Below are 24859 nucleotides of genomic sequence, written 5' to 3'. Positions count from 1 at the left end.
CCAGGTCACGCCTTGATGTGTGGGACACCTACTCACTATCTACCATTGCCTGTGACTAGTAAATGGGTCCTCTGATCTCCTACCAGTTCATTTCTTTATTCATGGACCTTAGTCAGAGAGTGAGGAAACAACGAGAACTGTCTTTTATAGGAGTGTCAGTGATGAGGGGATTATAGGACGAGTGTCCCCTCCCCCTCTATCACTCATTGCCATCTTCCCAACACAAGAAGTCCCGCACTTTCTTATTTAGTCCATGATTTAGTCATGAATAACAGCGGGCTGAGACCCACCAGAGGTCAGAGAGTGAGGATGGGGGAGAACAACCAAGATGAAGACTGGAATGATCTTGAAGACCACCATCATTGGGTTACTGACTCCTCCCTCTTTATCACTTTCTGTTTAAGTGTCCAAAGTTTGAGGATGTTATCACATTATTATCACCATGTAAAAGTCTGTGCTCCAATCAAATCATCAGATATAAAATGTCCAGCTGGTAGAGAACGGGTGCAAAAGAAGGAAGGCCTATTTCATATACAACATAGAGTATATAGTGCAGGGGTCAGGAGTATGTAATGTACAACATAGAGTATATAGTGCAGGGGTCAGGAGTATGTAATGTACAACATAGAGTATATAGAGCAGGGGTATGTAATGTACAACATAGAGTATATAATGCAGGGGTCAGGTGTATGTAATGTACAACATAGAATATATAGTGCAGGGGTCAGGAGAATGTAATGTACAGCATATGGTATATAGTGCAGGGGTGAGGAGTATGTAATGTACAACATAGAGTATATAGTGCAGGGGTCAGGAGTATGTAATGTACAACAGAGTATATAGTGCAGGGTCAGGAGTATGTAATGTGTAATATGAATGTAGAATCCCTCTGACATACAAAAGACAGGATAGGACCTCCAGAGGCCAGGGGCGGGCTAGCATTCCACCCAGGGCTGAATCCATGGCATAAATACCGGGACCAAGAAAGGATATTGGGCGCCAGTCACTTTTGTCTTTTTAAAGTGGTTCAGGAGGTGAGGGTTGGGGGTTTCAGATACCATGGCAGATCACTTATAGACTCTGCAGATCAAGATCTACTCTCACAGTGTCAGAACCTATAAGCCGACTGAGTAACACTGTAAGCACATTCCCAAATTTCCGTGCGTCCTCCAAGTGAGTCCCCAGGCCCTCCTTAGAGACCGGCCTTCTTCATGACTCTCTCCAGCAAGGGGCCTTCCCTGGGTCTCCTCCTTGGCACAGCTTCCTCCAGACCAGGCAGGACAGCTTCACAACCACTTCAGCACGTTAGGCCCCAAAACAGGCCAATGGACCTAACAGCAGAGCTCCATCCAGCAGCCCCTCCCTACACCTCATCCTAGGGGAATAGAGGGAGCACATGGCCTGTCCCAAATATTTATTTCCTCCCCCAGCATGCACCAGTAACATAAACCTCCTACTGCATTGGCTGACAGAAATATAAATATTATTAATGTAAGACATTAAACTCAAAGAAAATATTTATTATATTGCAGCTTATCGATTCTTAGATTTGATGTTAGTTTTCGTTTTTAGGATTTCTTATATGTTCATCTGGTGATCTAGCCAGTAAGTCTGTTCTATAAAAGCTCCAACTATAAAGCAGAATGTATCAGTTACTGGGATGGGGCAGACCATTTACCACTGACAGGGGTGCTTACAATGATCAGCTTTTATTTATTCTTGTAAAACCTTCATCCCAAAGGAAAAAAAACGTTTGCTGTAACTGATTATAAAGTGTGAGATGGAGTTAGGCTTTAATTTGTTACAGTTTTTAAATCAGATAATACATCTAACACTCCCCTCCCCCCAGACTGATAATGCTGCTGTCTCCAGACTTAGGGAAAAACCAGGCGAAAAACTGAACAATCAGTCTGAGCTAAGTACAGCCCAGCCAAAAACTAACCTGACATAGTAGTCCCTATTTAGGACAAGCTGTAACTTCAGATCCCCGTCTCCTTTTCTCTGACTGCTCAGACAAACTGTCTAAATTCTGGACTTTGTAAAGAGAGGAATGCAGATAAAGGGGTACAACTTATGTAGGAGGATTTGTTTCATCTCTGTGTATCACATGAGGCCAGTCACTTCACTGGGTATATGGAGGGTTTACACCCACTCTAAATGTTTACATGAGACAAGTTGCAGAGGTCCCAAACCGCTGCCTCCCATCTCCTGAGACTGCACTCAGTGAATTGGGTGTGAGACTATACAGACATATCCCTCCACCCGGCACAGCCAGCAAATAACAGAGCAAGTAACCCCGGGAGAATTCTTCTGTCAGAGATCTTACTAGACTCAAGGAAGTGGCAGAAGACCCGAAGCACATACCCCAGGTGTCTTGGTCTAGTAACGTCTATGGTGAAAATGAACATTTTGCTGCCAGCTGAACCCCAGAAACTCCATAAATCCAGTCTAGAGACATAAATTGTGTCTGCAGCACAGAGAAGGAAGATTATCCGAGAGAAATACAGGAATACAGGACGGGGAACACAGCTCAGGGAAGTGACCAGGAGATTACAGGCTGATATCACCCAGTCCCCCCCCTACTCTGGACCAATCAGTGAGCAGTATGGGTGGAGGAATGTATTTAGTGTTAATGACCCACCTGTGCTGATCTCTGTAGGAGTGTCCTCCTCTATAAATGTCCCCGTTATTCCATCCTCCTCCATAGACTGCTGATCATCCCTCACATACCTCTCTTCTTCTTCTGCTTTCACCTCAAATTCTATATCGATTGGATCTCCACTCTAAACCAAGAAAATGAGAGAAAATATCATCTGTAAAATATAAGATTTATTATTGTGACATCACATAAAAATCCACACATTGTCTCCATGAGTCTGTGTTTTATAATCTCTCTCCCACCAACCTTGTAACAGTGAGGGATGGTGTGATCTTCCTGTGTGGAATCCCGGGAATACAGAGGACGGGGACATCTCTCTGGTGGGTTCCTGGTATTTGGTGGCTCCATCATATCCTTGTGTCCTTCTGAAAACTCCTCCATCACTCCGTACTCCTCATCCTCCTCTTTATACTCTTCTTTAACATCAATATTATCATCCCTGAGGATTCCACTCTGAATATATAATAAAACATTCATTGTAACAAACATGCTGTGTATAAATCAGAACTACCAATCATTGACAATCATCTACCTGATGATGGTGAGGGATGGTGTCACCTTCCTGTGTGGAATCCCGGGAATACAGAGGACGGGGACATCTCTCTGGTGGGTTCCCATTACTGGATCCATCTGTAGGAAACACACACACTGACTGAATACATTGTTTCTATGTGTTTATCAGATGATGGGGGATCTAGGTGGATCCTCCGTACTGCTCTCTCCTTTACAATAAAGTCTCCTCTTACCCGGTGATGTGAGGGGCGGCTGATTCTCCATCATGACGTCCTTGTAGAGATCCTTGTGTCCTTCTAAATACTCCCACTCCTCCATGGAGAAATAGACAGTGACATCCTGACACCTTATAGGAACCTGACACACACAATGATACAGTCACCATCCAGACACATCCCTTGTCTGTTACTGGATAATGTCCCAGAATTCCCAGCACTGCTCACCTCTCCTCCATGATCTCTCTGGAGACTTCTAGAATCTTATTTGTATTTCTCTATTCTATCAGGGAGGGAGGTGGAGGCAATGTGATGGTCATGTGATCTCCAGACTTCACAGAAGGAAAACTCTAGATCTGAACACAAATAGTAAAATCAAATTAAATTCCCAGAATCCTCCACACTCCTCCATTCAGGTTTCCACTTGATTAAAGCCCCACCTCAGACTGAGGTATAATTTACCCACACAGGACCCCCACACTATGCAGGTCAAAAGTTTGTTGCAGGCATTCTGACATCATTACATACAACGCAGGACCAACAGACCCACTTTGCTAGTGAGGATGCCAAGGGTCCGCCCACATCCTAAGAGAATGGGGAAAAAAAGCCAGATGGAGGGACATTGGGGGAGGAGCTGTTACGTCAGTGTTATGTCATAGGAAAAATAGACTCCTGAATGCAGGGACATTTGGATGGGGAGATTTGAGGGGCCCTCTATATGAGGCTCTCATGTGAGCAGGTGACGTGTGGAGGAACGGAGTGTAAATTGCAGACAATTTTCTCCAGAGCTCCTAATGGTGGGGATGTATTTTGCTGCATGCTGGTGCCAGGTATCCACCCCACAGGGTCACTGAAGGTGGGGAGAAAAGCTGTGTAAGAGGATATGGAGGAGAGATGAGGAGGAGATCCAGGAATCAGGATAAAGGTCAGGACAAGCAACAGACGAGCGCAAAGAGATGAAGCCGGGGTCACTACACAGAAAATCAATCCAAGGAAACAACAGGCAGGACAAAGAATAGCAAGAAGGAGTTCAGAGATAAATGAGAATATTGCTCAGCCAATGGGAGATTATCTCAGCATGACTTACATAATGAAGGAGATGAGGGGGAGGGGAGGAAGTCACTTAACCACTTAACGCAAACTGACATAGACCTAGGTCGAATCAATTTAAGTAGTTGTACCGGGATGATGCCTCTAGGTGGAGGCATCATCTAGGTACCCTTTTTTAGAGGCGGCGGTCAGCTTTCCAGCGGTAATGACCGAGAGCCGCTCGATCGCTACCCCGGTGAGCGTGAGGGGATGCCCCCCTCCCCCCACCTTCCACGGCTCTGCCCGGGTCTCGCGTCCGCCAGCTGGATGGTGTTCCGATCTAAGCCAGATGCGGCTTTGATCGGGTCTCCGATGATGTAGCCCGGAGGCGGCATCCATGACGTCACATCTGGGTTACTCGGCTGCTAAAGGCGGCAGATTCAAAAAGTGAATGTATTCAAAAATGCAGTTTTGGCGTTTTGAATACATGGAAATGTAGTGGAGGGGTTTGGGGTCTTTTAGACCCCTGATCCCTCCATAAAGAGTACCTGTCACTGCATATTGCTGTCACAAGGGATGAAAGAAAACGTATACGGAAGTCGAGCCGCAAATAAAATCGCTGTTCAAACCACACATGCGAGGTATCGCCGCGATCGCCAGACTGTGAGCAATAAATTAAAAAAAAGAGCTACACTCTAACTCTAAACTGGTAACTGTTAAAAATTTTTAAAGCGTCGCCTATGGAGATTTTTATTAACCGTATTTTGTCGCCATTCCACGGGTGTGCGCAATTTTAAACCATAACATGTTAGGTATCTATTTACTTTGCGTGACATCATCTTTCACAATATACAAAAAAATGGGCTAACTTTACTGTTTAGTTTTTTTAAATGCAGTGAAATGTGATTTTACGTAATTTTTCCAGAAAAATTGCGTTTGAAAGACAGCTGCGCAAATACCGTGTGACAAAAAATATTGCAATTACTGCCATTTTATTCTCCAGAGTCTTTGCTAAAATATATATATATAATGTTTGGGTAGTTTTCTAGTAAAAAAATACTGATTTTAATTTGTAAAGAAAAAGTGTCAAAAATAGGCCTGGGGCTTAAGTGGTTAAGGTGACCATAGAGACATGGAAATTCAGCTGGTTCAGCAAGGATCGGTCACATTTCCATCCATGTGTGGTCACTGCCGGATAAAAGTCACTCCATCAGCGGCTGCAGCCAATAGCTTCATCACTGATCTGTGTGTTCTGAGAGCGGAGGAGCGCCCCCCATTGTCAGAATACAATAGTGCAGCGGAGAGGTTTCCCCCATCCCCCCTCCAATGTGTGGATGGGGGAATCACTTCATTTTTTTTTTTCACTCAGCCCGCTGGCTGAATGATAAAAGTGAACCATGTATGGCCAGCTCTGAAAGCAAGATATGTTATTCATCAACTGATCCCCCTGAAGGGGTTAATCTACATATTACCTCCTCTGCCGCCAGTTCCTGCATTGCCTTCTCTCTCCGTCCTACCGAATGGATCTTCCTGTGTGTATCTGACATCACTTCCTGTCTGTATTCCATAGAGACTTCCTGTCTGGGTAGAAGTGAGATCACCACCTTGTGGAGATCAGAGGAACTGCAGCCCTGCAAGTCTACTGCACTTTCTGTCAGTCTCCCTCCTAGACTCGGCTTCCTCCTCTGACCGCTGTTCCAGCAGGAGCTCCGCCTCTTCATACACACTCAGGGAGGAGAGAAAGGGGAAGGATATACAGTACATACACACACAGCACAAGGCCGTGTTTACACTACCAGACGGTTCTCAGGGCTGCAGTTCCTCTGAGCTCCAAAAGGTGGTGATCTCACTTCTACCCAGACAGGAAGTCTCTATGGAATACAGACAGGAAGTGATGTCAGGTACACACAGGAAGTGATGTCAGATACACACAGGACATTCCATAGGAAGTAGAGAGAAGACATTACTGGAAGTGGCAGCAGAGGAGGTAATAAGATCTTATTTTCTATTTACACCCAGTAACCCCCCCCCCCCCCTCCGTCATGTCCGTTCCTCTTCCTCCATAGTCACTGTGATCTCTTTTATCTCCAGCAGATGATGATACACACATATATAGTGTGCAAACCTAGATTAACCCCTTCAGGGGGATCAATGATGAATAATATATCTTGCTCCCAAATCTGGCCATACATGGTTCAGTTTTATCGTTCAGCCAGAGGGATGAGTGGAAAAAACTGAGGCAATTCCCTCCATCCACACATTGGAGGGGGATCCTCCCCGCTGCACTATTGTATTCTGACAATGGGTGGCGCTCCTCCGCTCTCAGAATACACAGATCAGTGATGAAGCTATTGGCTGCACTATTGTATTCTGACAATGGGGGGGGCGCTCCTCCGCTCTCAGAATACACAGATCAGTGATGGATCCATTGGCTGCAGTCACTGATGGAGTGACTTTTATCCGGCAGTGACCACACATGGATGGAAATGTGACCGATCCCTGCTGAACCAGCTGAATTTCCATGTATCTATGGTCACCTCCCCTCCCCCTCATCTCCTTCATTATGTAAGTCATGCTGAGATAATCTCCCATTGGCTAAACAATATTCTCATTTGTCTCTGAGCTCCTTCTTGCTATTCCTCGTCCTGCCTGTTGTTTCCTTGGATTGATTTTCTGTGTAGTGACCCCGGCTTCATCTCTTGGATGCCCTCGTCTGTTGCTTGTCCTGACCTTTATCCTGATTCCTGGATCTCCTCCTCATCTCTCCTCCATATCCTCTTACACAGATTTTCTCCACACCTGCAGTGACTTGGGGGGGGGGTGGAAACTTGGCACCAGCATGCAGCAAAATCCATCCCCACCATTAGAAGCTCTGGAGAAAATTGTCTGCTATTTACACTCCGTTCCTCCGCACGTCACCTGATCACATGATAGCTTACTTTCACACATACCTGACAGATTTCTGTATGGTAAAGCTCAAAAATCACTCTTCGGTTTAGGAGAAGTGGGAGGCACCCGGGAACAATGATTTGGTTTGCACGGGAGCCTCATATAGAGGACCGCTCAAATCTCCCCATCCAAATGTCCCTCCATTCAGAGTCTATATGTCCTATGACATCACACTGACCTCACAGCTCCTCTCCCATTGTCCTGTCATCTGGCTCTTTTATTTTTATTTTTTTCTGATGCTCTTAGGATGTCGGCAGACCCTTGGCACCCTCACTAGCAAAGTGGGTCTGTTTGTCCTGTGTTGTATGTAATGTCACTAGAATTGCTTACGACAACCTTTTAACCTATGGAGTGGGAGGTCCTGTGTAGGTAAATTATACCTCAGTCTGAAGTAAGACTTTAATAAAATGAGACCTGATTGGGGGGGGGGGGGGTGATGGGGATTCTGGGAATATCATTTGATTTTACTATTTGTGTTCAAATCTAGAGTTTCCCCCTGTGAAGTCCGAAGATTATATTGCCTCAACCTCCCTGATAGAATAAAGAAATATAGGAATAGAGAAATAAAAAGAAGATTCTAGAAGTCACCCGAGAGATCATGGAGGAGAGGTGAGCGGTGCTGGGAATTCTGGGACATTATCCAGTAACAGACAAGGGATGTGTCTGGATGGTGACTGTATCATTGTGTGTGTCAGGTTCCTATAAGGTGTCAGGATGTCACTGTCTATTTCTCCATGGAGGAGTGGGAGTATTTAGAAGGACACAAGGATCTCTACAAGGACGTCATGATGGAGAATCAGCCGCCCCTCACATCACCGGGTAAGAGGAGACTTTATTGTAAAGGAGAGAGCAGTACGGAGGGTCCACCTAGATCCCCCATCATCTGATAAACACATAGAAACAATGTATTCAGTCAGTGTGTGTGTTTCCTACAGATGGATCCAGTAATGGAAACCCACCAGAGAGATGTCCTCGTCCTCTGTATTCCCGGGATTCCACACAGGAAGGTCACACCATCCCCCACCATCATCAGGTAGATGAGTGACAATGATCGGTAGTTCTGATTTATATACGTTATATTTGTTACAATGAATGTTTTATTATATATTCAGAGTGGAATCCTCTGGGATGATAATATTGATGTTAAAGAAGAGTATAAAGAGGAGGATGAGGAGTATGGAGTGATGGAGGAGTTTTCAGAAGGACACAAGGATATGATGGAGCCACCTAATACCAGGAACCCACCAGAGAGATGTCCCCGTCCTCTGTATTCCCGGGATTCCACACAGGAAGGTCACACCATCCCTCACTGTTACAAGGTTGGTGAGACAGAGATTATAAAACATGACTCATGGAGACAATGTGTGGATTTTTATGTGATGTCAGAATAATAAATCTTATATTTTACAGATGATATTCTCTTTCATTTTCTTGGTTTAGAGTGGAGATCCAATCGATATAGAATTTGAGGTGAAAGCAGAAGAAGAAGAGATGTATGTGAGGGATGATCAGCAGTCTATGGAGGAGGATGGAATAACGGGGACATTTATAGAGGAGGACACTCCTACAGAGATCAGCACAGGTGGGTCATTAACACTAAATACATTCCTCCACCCATACTGCGCACTGATTGGTCCAGAGTAGGGCGGGGACTGGGTGATATCAGCCTATAATACCCTGGTCACTTTCCTGAGCTGTGTTCCCCGTCCTGTATTCCTGTATTTCTCTCGGATAATCTTCCTTCTCTGTGCTGCAGACACAATTTATGTCTCTAGACTGGATTTATGGAGATTCTGGGGTTCAGCTGGCAGCAAAATTTTCACCATAGACGTTACTAGACCAAGACACCTGGGGTATGTACCTTGGGTCTTCTGCCACTTCCTTGGGTCTAGTAAGATCTCTGACAGAACAATTCTCCCGGGGTTACTTGCTCTGTTATTTGCTGGCTGTGCCGGGTGGAGGGATATGTCTGTATAGTCTCACACCCAAGTCACTGAGTGCAGTCTCAGGAGATGGGAGGCAGCGGTGTGGGATCTCTGCAACTTGTCTCATGTAAACATTTAGAGTGGGTGTAAACCCTCCATATACCCAGTGAAGTGACTGGCCTCAGGGGATACACAGAGATGAAACAAATCCTCCTACATAAGTTGTACCCCTTTATCTGCATTCCTCTCTTTACAAAGTCCAGAATTTAGACAGTTTGTCTGAGCAGTCAGAAAAAAGGAGACGGGGATCTGAAGTTACAGCTTGTCCAAAATAGGGACTACTATGTCAGGTTAGTTTTTGGCTGGGCTGTACTTAGCTCAGACTGATTGTTCAGTTTTTCGCCTGGTTTTTCCCTAAGCTTAAGCTGAGTTGTGATTTCTCACTGTGGCCAGTAGATGTCACCGCTATCACTGGACATAGTATGACATTTCACCAACCAAACTAAAATGATAATAAACCCAAACCCAAAAATGTCACACATTGCAGCTTACCAATCATTAGATGTGGTGGCTGCATTACTTTTCTTTGTAAGGCTTTTTCCCCTCTGTTTTCACCTGGTCACACCTTCTGTATTAGAGCGCCCCCACTCTGGAGACAGCAGCATTATCAGTCGGGGGGGGGGGAGGGGGAGGGGAGTGTTAGATGTATTATCAGATCAAAAACTGTAACAAATTGAAGTCAAAACTCCATATCACACTTTACAATAAGTTACAGCAAACGTTTTTTCCTTTGGGATAAAGGTTTTACAAGAATAAATAAAAGCTGATTATTGTAAGCACCCCATGTCAGTGGTAAATAGTCTGCCCCATCCCAGTAACTAATACATTCTGCTTTAGAGTTGGAGCTTTTCTATAACAGATTTACTGGCTAGATCACCAGATGAACATATAAGAAATCCTAAAAAGGAAAACTAACATCACATCTAAGAATCGATTAGTTGCAATATAATAAATATTTTCTTTGAGTTTAATGTCTTACATTAAGAATATTTATATTTCTGTCAGCCAATCCAGTAGGAGGTTTATGTCACTGGTGCATGCTGGGGGAGGAAATAAATATTTGGAACAGTCCATGTGCTCGCTCTCTTCCCCTGGGATGAGGTGTAGGGAGGGGCTGCTGGATGGAGCTCTGCTGTTTGGTCCATTGGCCTGTTTTGGGGCCTAACATGTGCTGAAGTGGTTGTGAAGCTGTCGTGCCTGGTCTGGAGGAAGCTGTGCCAAGGAGGAGACCCAGGGGAGGCCCCTTGCTGGAGAGAGCCATGAAGAAGGCCGGTCTATAAGGAGGGCCTGGGGACTCACTTGGAGAATGCACTGAAATTTGGGAATGTGCTTACAGTGTTACTCAGTCGGTTTATAGGTTCTGACACTGTGAGAGTAGACATTGATCTGCACAGTCTGTAAGTAATCTGCCATGGCATCTGAGACCCCCATCCCCCCAACCCCTCACCTCCTGAACCATTCTGCAATAACACTTTATAAAGACAAAAGTGACTGGCACCCAATAACCTTTCTTGGTCCCGGTATTTATGCCATGGATTCAGCCCTGGGGTGAAAGGCTAGCTGTCCCTGGCCTCTGGAGGAGTTATCCTGCCTTTTGGATGTCAGAGGGATTCGACATTCATATTACACATTACATACTTCTGACCCCTGTACTATATACTCTATGTTGTACAATACATACTCCTGACCCCTGCACTATATACTCTATGTTGTACATCACATATTCCTGACCTCTGCACTATATACTCTATGTTGTACAATACATAATCCTGACCCCTGCACTATATACTCTATGTTGTACATCACATATTCCTGACCTCTGCACTATATACTCTATGTTGTACATTACATACTCCCAACCCCTGCACTATATACTCTATGTTGTACATTATATAGGGCTTGCTTCTTTTGCACCCATTCTCTACCAGCTGCACATTTTATATCTGATGATTTGATTGGAGGACAGACTTTTACATGTTGATAATAATGTGATAACATCCTCAAACTTTTGGGATCTTAAACAGAAAGTGATAATGAGGGAGGAGTCAGTAACCCAATGATGGTGGTCTTCAGGATCAGTCCAGACTTCATCTTGGTTATTCTTCCCCCATCCTCACCCTCTGGTGGGGCTCAGCCCCGCTGTTATTCATGACTAAATCATGGACTAAATAAGGAAGTACGGGACTTCATGTGTTGGGAAGATGGCAATGAGTGATAGAGGGGGAGGGGACACTTGTCCTATAATCCCCTCATCACTGTCACTCCTATAAAAGACAGTTCTCGTTGTTTCCTCACTCTCTGACTAAGGTCCATGAATAAACAAATGAACTGGTAGGAGATCAGTGGACCCATTTTCTAGTTACCTTGTGGGGGGAATTGTAAGATCCTCAGAGACAATGCTGCCTGATGTGGGCGGAGTCCTGGTTTAGGGGAACCAATCTGCTGATGTCTAGTAATAATAATCTTTGTATTTCTATTTTAGTAGATGGACGGGAGATGAGGAAAACCTCAGAGGATTGTCTCACTTTGTCCCCAGACTGTAAAGTAGAAGATGAGGACATCACACAGTATAGTCCAGGAGAAAACCCGGCTACCTCAAATGTCCATCCGGCATCACACAGTGTAGATGAACCATCGTATTCCTCTTATACTGAGGAACCTCAGACTGTGAGGGACAGTGCCGGACCATCGTATTCCTCTTATCCTGAGGAACCTCAGACTGTGAGGGACAGTGCCGGACCATCGTATTCCTCTTATCTTGATGAACCTTGGACTGTGAGGGACGGTGCCGGACCATCATATTCCCCTTATCCTGAGGAACCTCAGACTGTGAGGGATGGTGCCGTCCTTTTAACAGATGAGAGGTTTTCCTGTACTGAGTGCGGGAAATGTTTTTCGCAAAAGTCCAGTCTTTACATACATCAGAGATCTCACACGGGGGAGAAGCCGTATTCCTGTCCTGAGTGCAGAAAATGTTTTTCAGATAAGTCCACTCTTTCCAGACATCAGAGAACTCACACGGGGGAGAAGCCACTTTCTTGTCCTGTGTGTGGGAAATGTTTTTCACGGAAGTCTCATCTTCACAGACATCAGAGATCTCACACGGGGGAAAAGCCGTTTCCCTGTCCTGAGTGTGGGAAATGTTTTTCACGGAAGTCTCATCTTTACACACATCAGAGATCTCACACAGGGGAAAAGCCATTTTCCTGTCCTGAGTGTGGGAAATGTTTTTCACGGAAATCTCATCTTCACACACATCAGAGAACTCACAAGGGGGAGAAGCCGTATTCCTGTCCTGAGTGCGGGAAATGTTTTTCACAGAAGTCCACTGTTTCCAGACATCAGAGAACTCACACGGGGGAGAAGCCGCTTTCCTGTCCTGAATGTGGGAAATGTTTTTCACAGAAGTCTCATCTTCACACACATCAGAAAACTCACAAGGGGGTGAAGCCGTATTCCTGTCCTGAGTGCGGGAAATGTTTTTCAGATAATTCCACTCTTTCCAGACATCAGAGAACTCACACGGGGGAGAAGCCGCTTTCCTGTCCTGAGTGTGGGAAATGTTTTTTACAGAAGTCTCATCTTCACACACATCAGAGATCTCACACGGGGGAAAAGCCGTTTTCCTGTCCTGAGTGCGGGAAATGTTTTTCAGTAAAGTCTAGTCTTCACACACATCAGAGATCTCACACGGGGGAGAAGCCATATTCTTGTCCTGAGTGTGGGAAATGTTTTTCACTGAAGTCCAATCTTTACACACATCAGAGATCTCACACAGGGGAGAAGCCGTATTCTTGTCCTAAGTGCGGGAAATGCTTTTCAGTAAAGTCTAATCTTCACACACATCAGAGATCTCACACGGGGGAGAAGCCGTATTCCTGTCCTGAGTGTGGAAAATGTTTTTCACAGAAGCCCCATCTTTACACACATCAGAGAACTCACACGGGGGAGAAGCCACTTTCCTGTCCTGAGTGAGGGAATTGTTCCTCACTGAAGTCCTGTCTTCCTGTACATCCGATCTCCCACACAACCCTCAAGGTGTATTAGTGCCCAGAGTGCGGGAAATGTCTTCTATATGAATGTTGCTGGACATGTGGGGAAGAAGCACACTTGATATACACCTCAGATATACTCCATGTCTGATCTTCATGATGTAAGAAACCGTTGATAAGGAGGTCAGAGATCACCAAAGACATGAATGAAGTGTTGTACCGTGTTGGCTTTTCATTGGCTGAGTAAATGTTGGGGTGTAGAGTGGTAAGTAGAGCCGTGAAATGAAGGAATCACCTTCAGAATGTCTTGCGTGTCTGTGGGACGGTTACTGATAATGATATAGCGGGTTACAGAGCTAGAAGCTGTGAGATCCCATATATCTTTATCAGTAAACTTTACACAGACAAGACAGAAATTCTGAACTTGATGTCCTTCATTTCAAGGCTCTACTTACCAGTGGTGACCCCGAAAATCTCCATGCCACTTTCCCCTGCTTGTGAGCTAAGAGAGGGCTTTGTATCTGGAAGATTCTTAGTCAGATGGCTTACTTTACACACAAAACAAAAAAGAAACGCGTTAAACCCTGGGAGGACAGCACTGTGCAATCTTCTTTTAGTTACAAAAGGAAACAGGAAAGAGAGATGTAATAATGCATGATGGGAGAAATAAATGAAGAAGTAAGCACACATGAGCCATCTAGAGGAAATCAACATTATAGACACAGAAACTTTCTGTATGCAAGTACAAATATGACAAGCATTCATTCATCCATGACAAATGTTGGTGTTATTTTATTTCATTCAGTGATTTCCTATGATCATTGGGTCCATCTAGTGGCCATAATGCGGTATTGAACTATTTTTCCTGATTGAGGTATTTTTGAACTAATACCTCATTATGTCCACTAGTTGGAGCTGACGATTATTAGAAATCACTGTGCTTATTCAAATACAGCCAGAATTTGTCACGGCTGGACACATGCTTGGCACACACACCCAACATATTCTTTGCATAGACCCCTTCATTTCCAATATCGGGGGGGTCATACAAATCCCTGAGATCATACTCATGTATTTATGGGTACAGTACACATTGAAGGACATAAATTAAACCATCCATTGATTTAAAACAAAAAGTACCAAATTTGGCCTTTAGATGGCGCTAAGTATCTTAGCAATTAGCACCATCTAGTGTCCAAATGCAACATTTTCTATTTTAAATCCATGGAAAATATTCAACCAGCTCAGCAAATCCCCTAATAACATTCATTGTTTCCCCAATCACACAGAAGGAATGTACATGCATTGTCACTGAGAGAATTGCTTTGTAAATGTTCTAATATTTACCCCTAAATGTCAGGAGATGTTTATATAAAGATGGGAAGTATGGAGCAGATAAATGAATAGACCTCCTAGCAATGTTATTACCAGGCTGCAGCTAGGGGGAGCTCTAATGTGATCCCAGCTAGCTCACATTTACCCTTTCACTGCCAGAGCTGTTTGCATTATTTTTGCACACATGGTAAAATGCAGATTTTGGGCCTGAAGATGAGATAAAACCCCCAAACATATATTTTCTGAAAGCAGAGGCCCTGGAGAATAAAATGGTGGTAATTGTTAAGGTGTTCCTTGTACACAAATGTCACCTTCATATCCGGGTTTATTTTCTCCTTTCCCCCATTTTCTATGGTGTGATATTTTCTACAATACTTTGTTATAATAATGTAACACGTTGTGTATTGTATTGTACACAAATTATTACTGACTCCGCCTCCACATTCCAGACAAGTAATTTTCCTGACCAATTGGATTTCTTCTTTTACCATTTTATTCATTTGTTTTTTGCACTCTTGTTTTAAATTAAAATTATAATAAAAAATATATTGAATGAAATAATGTAATTGTGTGTGTCGGTGCAATGATGACAAACTTCAGTGAAACGTCTGGTAGGTGACACTTCCATATACAACCCAAGGAAATGACAAGGAGCCCCTAGGAACCTTTGGAGGAACCCTGGCTGAGAAAGGCTGGACTAGGCAGTCATATATTATTATTACTATACAGGATTTATATGGCACCAACAGTTTGCGCAGCGCTTTACAACGTGAATGCACACAGTACAGTTACAATACAATTCAATACAGGAGGAATCGGAGGGTCTTCCTGCTCAGTAGGGCTTACAATCTAAGAGGGAGGGCAAGTGATACAAAAGGTAATAACTGTGGGGGATGAAGAAAATAAATGTACAGTTAGGTGTGGGCGGATAGGCTTCTCTGAAGAGATGAGTTTTCAGGGATGGGCTAAAAGTGAACTGAGAAGGAGATAACCAGACAGATTGGGGTAGGGAGTTCCAGAGGATCAGAGAGGCTCTGGAGAAGTCCCGGAGGCGAGCATGGGATGAGGTGACAAGGGCACTAGAGAGCAGGAGGCCTTAGGAGGAAAGAAACAAACGATTTTGGTTGGCATTTAGAGACCAGGTTAGTGATATGGCTTGGGGCGGAGTTGTGGATGGCTTTGAAGTTTTTGTTAGTATTTTGAATTTAATTAGTTGGATGAGTGGCAGCCAATGTAGGGATTGGCAGAGGAGTGGCAGACACAAAGCGGTTGGTAAGGTGGATGAGCCTGTCAGCAGCATTCATGATGGACTGAAGGGGGGATAGCCTATGTAAAGGTAAACCAATAAGGAGGGAGTTGCAGTAGTCAAGGTGGGAGATTACCAGGGAGTTGATTAGAAGCTTTGTGGTGTCATTGGTTAGGAAGGGGCGTATTTCCTCAGTAATCCTCCAGGACAGTGTTGTGGAATTTTTCCTCAGGTACAAAATACCTGTTACCTGTTAGTCAGTGATACCAAATCAGACAATATATAGCTATATATATAATGAGATCAGACAAGACTCAAGATGGCTGAATCATAGTGACCTGATTTATTACAATATTGCTGGAGTTTAAATATACTCAGAAATGGGTTTGTCATTACAATCTGACGTACAGAAATGGGTTGTTATTAACATCTTTTGTCCAATCAAAGTTAACAACTAATTATAGTAAGCATTATGTCAATCTAGATCGTGATTCTCTGTCATAAAGGGAAATTTCTTGGTGACACACAATAAAAGTTCCAAAGGGGCTTTTAGAAGATATTATTGGCTTTGTGGTCAGCTGTCCAGACAGAGTTGATATTCTGAGAGATAGGGAATTTCCACTGTTTCGTTCATCTGATATATTCTTAGCCTTTGCAAGCTCAGTGACACATGTAAAGAAATCAAAGTAAAATGAGATTAACTCGAAAGACATTTTTTTTAAGATAACCATTCTAAATGCCAGTCAAGGCATCCTGTAAAGGCCAATAAGGTATCCAGAAAATGCGAGATAGGTATGCCACGACATCTCCCCCCTCTTGAGAATTTATTGATCAGGCTAACTAACTACCTATTCCGCTTATCAGATTCATCCAAGGGAGCAGCCCCTTACGCTTGGAACACTGGCCCAGAGGGCAAACCTCAGTGGGGGGTGTCCGAGTCTTGGTAAGGTTCTGAGGCGGAGATTACTTCATACATGGGGGTTTGAGGTGACAGATTTCTCATTACAGCATACTCAGCATCATCAATCCCTTCTTATTCCCGTATAGAGTTGAAATAGGTTGTCTTCTTGGCCTTGGTAACCTTATCAACCAAACACATAATTATTTTAATTCAACAGATAACTAGAGATCATAATTATCATAAACATCAATATGAATACACCACTTTCATTATTTTAGGAGATAAGGCAAAACCTCCATAAGACTGTGTTCATTTGGATGGGCGGACACCATTGGAAATAAAGAGGTTGTAGTACCTGTTACTGTGACACACTGATTGCCACAGACACAATAGATTCCCAACCCTGAATGTGACCACCCTGGGGTGAAAATGGGTATTAATAACTTTTCTGCATAATACCCCAGTTTCTGTCTGAACAACAGAAACCTGAGGGCTTCTCCTAGGTGAGAAATGTCCATATTGTCATTTAATATGGCTCATATTTTATGTTTAACAGTTTCATTTCTGTAATGCATGCAAGTTTCATTTCATGGGCTGTTCACAGTCAGCTGTAGGCAGGATATGTTTATCAGTGCTTGTGAACAGTCCACCCTCCCTACATCAGTTTTATTTCCATAGAACTCTATACACACTGTAGGATTCTTGAAACCTGCGACTTTTGGGGGAATTAACATGTCCTTTTGTGCACTGGTAATGTTTCTATAGGATTTTGAAAACTCTGTCTGATTTAGATCCTCTAATGCAAGTGGGTTTACTAGCACAGGTATAGTCTGGGACTCTGGGTGTAATTGTGGACATATCTAGCACCCTGAGTACCCTGACTTCCTGGCTACCTGGTTTTTAAACTTAACAGTACATTGGGCCTTAGGTTGTCTGTCTCTTTTATTATCCTGCCCCTTCATTATACCCAACATTCCCATACATATCAAAAATTTAAAGAAAATCATTGTACCACCTTTTTTCAATGACTGGCATGAATCCATGTATCCCTTACTTTATGACTTAGTATCCTCATTTGGATCTGGTAGGGATGAAAACACACTATTATGCATTTTTGTCAATTGCTTTTAAAGCGCTGCAACACATCTAGTGAGATCTGAGTGTGTAGCTTGCAATTTCTGTGGTAAATAGAGACCTGCTTCAGGTACCCACACCTCTCTTGGGAGTGTTCCTGACAAAGGAAAAAAAACGTAAAACAATCTACCTGTTTCTGCTATTATTTTACTCAACTTGTGTTTTTTTTTTTTTTCCTACAACCTTTTGTACCTTTCCGCTACTCTGTGAATGATATGGAGTGTGAAAGGCTTTCTCAATATTTAGTGCGGATAGGATCTCTTGTAGAACCCTTTCTGTAAAGTGAGTACCCCTGTCACTTTCCATAGTTTCTGGGATTCTATACATGCACATTACCTGGGGCAAAGGCCTTTTTCCTGTGGTTTGTACTTTACCCCTAGAGACTGGTCAGGCCTTAGGCCATCCTGAAAAATGTCTATACAAACTAAAACATGTGCATCGGGACCAGACTGTGGGAAATCAATGTAATCTATTTGAACTCCTTGGAAAGGACAGTCTGACTTAGGCGGTGCTTTTATGGGGTGCTTACAGCTCTACCAACATTGTACCTAGCACAGGTAAGACAAGAAGCAGTATATTTTGCAGCTACTCCAGGAAAACCTGGTGCTAACCAGTGTTGTATTACCAAGGTGGTCATTAGAGTCTTTGAGATATGACACGATCCGTGAGCTGCTGCTGCCACCCTCGGGTATAGGGCCTGAGATCAGACAGAAATGCTCCTCCATCCTCCAGCAACCAGTTACATCCTGTGTTGCACTGTTCTTCCGCCACTTCTCACGCTCCTGTGAGGGGGCTTTTTCTGCAATGATATCAAGATTGCCATACTTACAGGAGTTGGTTGCTTTCCTAGGAGTGTCAGTACCCAGATAGGGGGACCTGTTCCAGTGCAGCCTTCTTCGCTGCTCTGTCGGCCCTTGCGTTTCCTGCAGCTTCTTCTGTGTCCTCTCTTGCATGTGCCTTGGTTTTTTTAATAAATGGCCACCTTGGTGGAACACTGGAAGACTAAGAACAGTCTCTATTATATCTGCATGCTTTTTCTTGGCTTACCGAGAGAACTTGGGCTGAGGTCAAAAAGTTACAAGCTTTCAAAAATATGACCAAAATCATGTCAATGTGAATGTTAACTCTTTAAAATTCACAGGCCTTTGCCAAAACCATCAGCTGCTTGTGCTTAGAACTTTAAATTTAATATCTCTGCATTATTTTTGTTTATTTATTGCTGTTACTACTGCATACCCAGTTACAGGCTTACCCTCCTCTGTTTACAAACATGATCCATCTACATAAAGGGTCTCATCAGGGCTCCAGAGAGGAGCCTTTTTGGCAGGGCTCAACAATTCAGATTCTGCCATCATCAGCTCAAAAACAGTCATGGGGGATATTTAACAAACATTTTTTCCCCTCCCCCTCTAATGCCTGCTCCTGTACTGGAAGTAAACTGGCTTAAAAACATTGCACCTGTTTTATCCAGAAGCTCTTTTGCAGGCTGTGGCCCGCACACAGCTGAGGATCCTTTTATCACTGGGTCAAGTTGGCAAGAGACATATGCTACATACTGGATTAATGGGCACTTCATCTGAAACTGAACACTGAAATTTTAACTCAACACAAACATTACTTTTTTTTTTTTTTTTTTTAAATGACTTCCCCTTTTCCTTTGAAGCCAGGCAGGAAACCACTCTCACCCTTGCTACTGTTATTCAGCAAACCTTCGGGACTGCTTCTGATGGGACATGCGGACACAGGTTAGCTGTATACCTTATTTCCTGTCTATCTTCTGGGGGAGAGGGGTTGGTTGCAATTCTTTGCTCTAATGTCCTGTCTTTACACTATTTGTAGTAGGTCACTTTTTATACACCCATAATGACAGGAAGTAATGTACTTTTATCTTTCAAACAAAAAAACCTCTAAGAACTTTGTCCCGAATTTCAAAAATCTTATCAGAGGTTCCCCTTTGGTTACGGAGGGTGCCCCTGAAATACCACTTAATAAACCATAATTATATAAAAAAGTTATTCTATTTTAAAACTTTTGGCTCAGTGCCAATAGGGTTCAATGGTCATGTTAATTGCGGTAACCCTTAATGTCTAAACAAAGATTCCTGGTTTAAAGGGCAACCTATTATTTTTCATCTTAGTTTAATTTAATACAGAATAACCCCAAAAATATCATATGCCGTTCATTTATCATATAAAGAAACAATCTTTTCCTCCGTGCTACAAACTCCCAGCTTATAAACTACTTCCTCATTTTATATCAAAGACACAGAGCCTGTTTTTTTTTTTTTTTTTTTTCAGAATTAAAGGGCAATGAGCATCCTTACATTCTACTATTGAATACAAGATTGCTGTGCTTTCTCATGAAACAATTCAACACATTATTTGTTTATACTTGTTTCAACTCATTTATCATAATACTCATTCAACTTCATACTCTCCTGCTTCCATATTTCTGCAACTGATTTTAAGTTTGTTCTTGCCAAATCTGTTTCATACACTTTACAAAAATCTGTCATATCCTATCTTATCTTATCCTACAACTAGGATTATTAGCTGTCCAACTACAGAACACTTTAATTGGCTGTGTAGCCCAAAAACTATGCTCCCAGAGCATTCAATCTTCGAATGCAAACTCCCTGGTTTGCCCCATTTATCTGGTAACCCTGTTACCCATACACTCTAAGGCCATGGTCCTAATGACCTTCCCCATCGACCCCTGGTCGGTATCTACGGAAACCCAGTTTCCCATTTCACTGTTATCCAAAAAATAGAATAACTACCTCTAACTTCCAAGTTCTCTGTGACCTGGACTTACCTATAACTTCCAAGTTCTCTGTGACTTGGAATTACCTCTAACTTCCGAGTTCTCTGTGACTTGGAATTACCTCTAACTTCCGAGTTCTCTGTGACTTGGAATTACTTCTAACTTCCAAGTTCTCTTTGACCTGGACTTACCTATAACTTCCAAGTTCTCTGTGACTTGGAATTACCTCTAACTTCCGAGTTCTCTGTGACTTGGAATTACTTCTAACTTCCAAGTTCTCTGTGACCTGGACTTACCTATAACTTCCGAGTTCTCTGTGACTTGGAATTACCTCTAACTTCCGAGTTCTCTGTGACTTGGAATTACCTCTAACTTCCGAGTTCTCTGTGACTTGGAATTACTTCTAACTTCCGAGTTCTCTGTGACTTGGAATTACTTCTAACTTCCGAGTTCTCTGTGACTTGGAATTACCTCTAACTTCCGAGTTCTCTGTGACTTGGAATTACCTCTAACTTCCGAGTTCTCTGTGACTTGGAATTACCTCTAACTTCCGAGTTCTCTGTGACTTGGAATTACCTCTAACTTCCGAGTTCTCTGTGACTTGGAATTACCTCTAACTTCCGAGTTCTCTGTGACTTGGAATTACCTCTAACTTCCAAGTTCTCTGTGACTCGGAATTACCTCTAACTTCCGAGTTCTCTGTGACTCGGAATTACCTCTAACTTCCGAGTTCTCTGTGACTTGGAATTACCTCTAACTTCCAAGTTCTCTGTGACCTGGACTTAAAAACAGCCTATTACCATATGCATATGTTTACATATATACTATAACATAGAGATAGAAACCTTTACATGTATATGAAATGTCAGGCTAAAACAGTCATATACATTCAATGCTTGCTACGTCTCAAATGGACACTCCGAAATGAGACCGCTTTACCAGAACACAACTGGGGGTCACGTTCCTGCGTGTCCAAGACACCCACAGTGGTGAGGGTTGACCCAACCTCACCTTTCCCAACAAACAACAAATGTTATTAGCAATATATACACCGACTAAGGGTTTAGGTTCTTTAAGAGGGTATTACGTCAAAAATAAAACAGAGTTACCTGGACGTCATTGGATGGACTGAAAAACATTGTAAGCAGACAATGGGCTTACCTGGCCAGATATTTTCAGTGTATCCAATGCAGTCCAGATGTGTCACTCCGTCCGCAGATGACGTCACCTCTCCTGGCTGGCTCGCCAAATTGTTGTGGAATTTTTCCTCAGGTACAAAATACCTGTTACCTGTTAGTCAGTGATACCAAATCAGACAATATATAGCTATATATATAATGAGATCAGACAAGACTCAAGATGGCTGAATCATAGTGACCTGATTTATTACAACATTGCTGGAGTTTATATATACTCAAATATGGGTTTGTCATTACAATCTGACGTACAGAAATGGGTTGTTATTAACATATTTTATCCAATCAAAGTTAACAACTAATTATAGTAAGTATTATGTCAATCTAGATCGTGATTCTCTGTCATAAAGGGAAATTTCTTGGTGACACACAATAAAAGTTCCAAAGGGGCTTTTAGAAGATATTATTGGCTTTGTGGTCAGCTGTCCAGACAGAGTTGATATTCTGAGAGATAGGGAATTTCCACTGTTTCGTTCATCTGATATATTCTTAGCCTTTGCAAGCTCAGTGACACATGTAAAGAAATCTAAGTAAAATGAGATTAACTCGAAAGACATTTTGTTTAAGATAACCATTCTAAATGCCAGTCAAGGCATCCTGTAAAGGCCAATAAGGTATCCAGAAAATGCGAGATAGGTATGCCACGACAAAGGCCAGGGGAGTATTGGGAGAAATTGAGGCTTTCCCTTACAGATATGGGGGGGGGGGGCAACATCACCTAAAGTACAGCTATGGGTGGAATTGAAGGGAAGACATTTTAGGGGCTCCTTCGACACAAGAAGCAAATGTTATTTGGAAAAACTAGGAATCCATTGGACCAATGAGGATTAAACATTCTTCATTTATATTGAGAAACCATGAAATTTTACTGGCTTGTGATTGGCTCTCCTATTGTTAGTGAAGTGAGACTCTCCTTGGTGGTTTCAATAATGGAATTTAAGAAACCACGTAAAATGTTTCTCCCAGATCCAAAAAAGTGACCCCCCTTGGAATGGTACCCATCCTAATATTCCTAATAAGAGTTTGTAGTCCCGGCTACTACAGGAAAGATGTGGGCAATCATTTACACCTTTTACAGCAGGACAGTAAATATCAGAACACAATTCATACATAAGACCAACAGCAGGAAGTCTGCTAACTTAATGTGTAATGCAATCTGTCATTATCATTCCCAGAGTTCCCTCTGCAACATCGTTTTATCACCTGTTATCCTGTCTGTAGATCTGTTATTTTCCCACCTTCTGTAACAGGGTGACAACCCCCATCATTCTGCAGTAACATTAAACAGCAGCGTTGTCACCCTGTACAGGGAAGTCTTAGATAAATTATAAGTAAGACACACAACAAGTAAAGCCCAACTTCAGCTAACGCTTCTAAAGCAGTTACAGCAACAGGATTTTTTAACAGTTTAAACCACCAAATGAATGAAAACTGACAGTTGTAAGCACCACCAACAGTGTTATATTGTGTTTCCCAACCCCTTCAACTGCCATTGTTGCAAAATATCCTTCTACAGGAAGTAGAAAAAACAGATCTGCTGGGAGGATCAACAGGTAAAAAAAAAAAAAAAATGTTACAAAGAAGACTCGGAAAAACAAAACTTCTATGCTAATGACAGATTGTACCATTTATATAATTATTGATTTTGGCCATACATACACTTTAGTGCATTTCCAGATATAAGGAGTGCTCATTACAAACTTTACCCCAAAAAGACATCTTTCCATTCAGAGTCATTAAAGTGAACCCCAATTGGATGAATTTCTGTCCCCCAGAAGAAGTGATAGGAATATGACCACACACTTAGCATTTGGTAAGTTCAGATATGTTATAGTCGTTCTGTGTCAATAGTCTATGGAGATAAGTAATAGCTGGACAGAGGAAGAAGATATCAAGGACACCCATTATTCACCTGATGAGATCCTGAAGATTTTCAGCAGAGCTAAATGGAATACATGTAGCCATCTGCCATTGGACCCCATACTAGTCTCTGCTACTGAGGCATTATTATTATTGTATTAGCTCTGGCAATGAAGAAAACACAGCTCAGTTATTGAATGATGAAAATACATGTTCAGTTAAAGCTCTATAAAAAAGATAAAGATAAGAATCATGAGGAAAACAGTTCAGTCATTGCTGAGCATCTAAAAAAATTTTCAAAAGGTAAAATATTCACAGGCCTTCTAGGTGTTTTTCTTATGGACATAGGCACTAAGCGTAATGCATGTGATCATTACATTCCAGTTTGTTCACAGATTTGAGTTTATTTTGTTAAGTAGCATTTTATCTTTTCACTTTTTTCCTAGCTTGTGGGATGACATTGGGCAGATTAAACTGGCTTCTCTCCAGTGTGAACCCTCTGGTGTCCGATAAGATTTGACTTCTGTGTAAAAGCTTTGCCACATTCAGAACACTGATATTGCTTCTCTCCAGTGTGAATCCTCTGGTGTCTGATAAGATATGACTTATGCCGAAAAGCTTTGCCACATTCTGAACACTGATATGCCTTCTCCCCAGTGTGAATCCTCAGGTGTGTGATAAGCTCTGACTTCTGCCCAAAAGCTTTTCCACATTCAGAACACTGATATGGCTTCTCCCCAGTGTGAACCCTCTGGTGTGTGATAAGATATGACTTTTGCCTAAAAGCTTGGTCACATTCAGAACACTGATACGGCTTCTCTCCAGTGTGAATACTCTGGTGTGTGTTAAGATTTGACTTCTGTGTAAAAACGTTGTCACATTCAGAACACGGATATGGCTTCTCTCCAGTGTGAATCCTCTGGTGTATGATAAGATATTTCTTAGTTGTAAAAACTTTATCACATTCAGGGCATTGATATGACTTCTCTCCAGTGTGAACCCTCTGGTGTGTGATAAGATATGACTTATGCCTAAAAGCTTTGCCACATTCAGAACACGGATATGGCTTCTCTCTAGTGTTA

At 42.6% G+C, this 24859-nt stretch overlaps 2 protein-coding genes across 2 annotated transcripts in view; both read left to right on the top strand.

Moving 5' to 3' along the window:
- Positions 1-24859, top strand: part of LOC309545764 (uncharacterized protein) — a gene marked incomplete at its 5' end in the record, with an annotated part of 733676 nt that overhangs the window by 471122 nt on the left and 237695 nt on the right. The gene's annotated exons all lie outside the window — the stretch shown is intronic.
- Positions 7940-13374, top strand: LOC309547859 (uncharacterized protein). The gene is made up of 8 exons (XM_082247861.1): positions 7940-7974; positions 8061-8184; positions 8301-8398; positions 8478-8684; positions 8806-8947; positions 11833-12017; positions 12177-12794; positions 13302-13374. Exons 2-8 carry the CDS (start codon positions 8100-8102, stop codon positions 13323-13325), a joined length of 1359 nt encoding a protein of 452 aa, XP_082103987.1. The 5' UTR covers positions 7940-7974; positions 8061-8099; the 3' UTR covers positions 13326-13374.

This window comes from Pelophylax lessonae (genome assembly GCF_965119305.1).
Source record: "Pelophylax lessonae genome assembly, chromosome: 2".
In the NCBI taxonomy this organism is placed as follows: domain Eukaryota; kingdom Metazoa; phylum Chordata; class Amphibia; order Anura; family Ranidae; genus Pelophylax; species Pelophylax lessonae.
This window is presented reverse-complemented; position numbering and strand designations above follow the sequence as displayed.